General features: G+C 39.9%; 1 protein-coding gene across 1 annotated transcript; it reads left to right on the top strand.

Moving 5' to 3' along the window:
• Nucleotides 1-363: 363 nt before the first annotated feature.
• On the top strand, nt 364-986 carry LOC105872612 (thymosin beta-4-like; the record flags this gene model as incomplete). The annotated part of the gene is made up of 1 exon (XM_076002554.1): nt 364-986. A coding segment is annotated over one exon (216 nt), but the record flags the coding sequence as incomplete, so codon positions are not given.
• Between the last annotated feature and the right edge of the window lie 341 nt (nt 987-1,327).

Genomic DNA, 1,327 nt, shown 5'->3' on the forward strand with positions numbered 1-1,327 from the left:
CAAGGTTTTTTTCTTCAATTAATCACAGAATATTTTTTTGCACAAAGGCTTTAAAAGTCAAAGAATGTTAGTTACAATAGCATTCAATACAACATCACTCTTTGTTTCTTGAAATACTTTCTTTATTTGGCTTTCAGTGCAGCTACACTTCTCATTCACTCATTTACTTCTCCCATTCTCCCTGCAAGACATATTCAAAATTCCTTTCTTCCTTGGCAATCCTTCTTGTCTCAAAAGTTGTGTGTTTCTTCTAAGTCTCCTGTCATTCATTCAACAAATATGTATTCTATACCAGGACTTTTCTAAATTCAGATGCTTTGCTGCAGTTCTGGCCCAGGAGGCCAAAAAATAAATAAATAAAAAATAAATAGGCACTCGGCGGTGGTCCCTGCGCAGATCGGTTTCTTCTTTCTCGCGACTCGCGCCTCGCTCGGCTTCTCCGCAACCGTGTCTGACAAGCCCGACCTGGCTGAGATCGAGAAATTCGATAAGTCGAAATTGAAGAAGACAGAAACGCAAGAGAAAAATCCACTGCCTTCCAAAGAAACGATTGAACAGAAGCAAGCAGGCGAGTCGTAATGAGGCGAGCGCCGCCAATATGCACTGTACATTCCACAAGCATTGCCTTCTTATTTTACTTCTTTTAGCTGTTTAACTTTGTAAGATGCAAAGAGGTTGGATCAAGTTTAAATGACTGTGCTGCCCCTTTCTCATCAAGAGAACTACTGACAACGAAGGCCGAGCCTGCCTCTCCCATCTGCCTGTCTGGCTGGCAGGGAAGGAAAAGAACTTGCATGTTGGTGAAGGAAGAAGCGGGGTGGGACGACAGTGAAATCTTAGAATAAAACCAAGCTGGCCCAAGGTTTCCTGCAGGCTGTATCATGCAGTTTAATCAGAGTGCCATTTTTTTTTTGTTCAAATGATTTTAATTATTGGAATGCACAATTTTTTAAATATGCAAATAAAAAGTTTTAAAACGTGAAAAATAAATAAATAAATAAATTCAGATGCTCCTGGACTTACAATGGAGTTACATTCTGATAAACCTAGTGTAAATTGAAAATATCGTAAGTCAAAAATACATTTATTTAATACACCTAATCTACCAACCATCATAGTTTAGCCTAGCCTATTTTTTTTTTCTTTTTTGAGACAGACTCACTATGTTGCCCAGGCTAGAGTGCCGTGGCGTCAGCCTAACTCACAGCAACCTCAAACTCCTCAGCTCAAGCAATCCTTCTGCCTCAGCCTCTCGAGTAGCTGGGACTATAGGACTACAGGCATGTGCCACCATGCCCAGATAATTTTTTCTGTATATTTTTAGTTG

This window comes from Microcebus murinus, chromosome 1 (assembly GCF_040939455.1).
Source record: "Microcebus murinus isolate Inina chromosome 1, M.murinus_Inina_mat1.0, whole genome shotgun sequence".
Taxonomy (NCBI): domain Eukaryota; kingdom Metazoa; phylum Chordata; class Mammalia; order Primates; family Cheirogaleidae; genus Microcebus; species Microcebus murinus.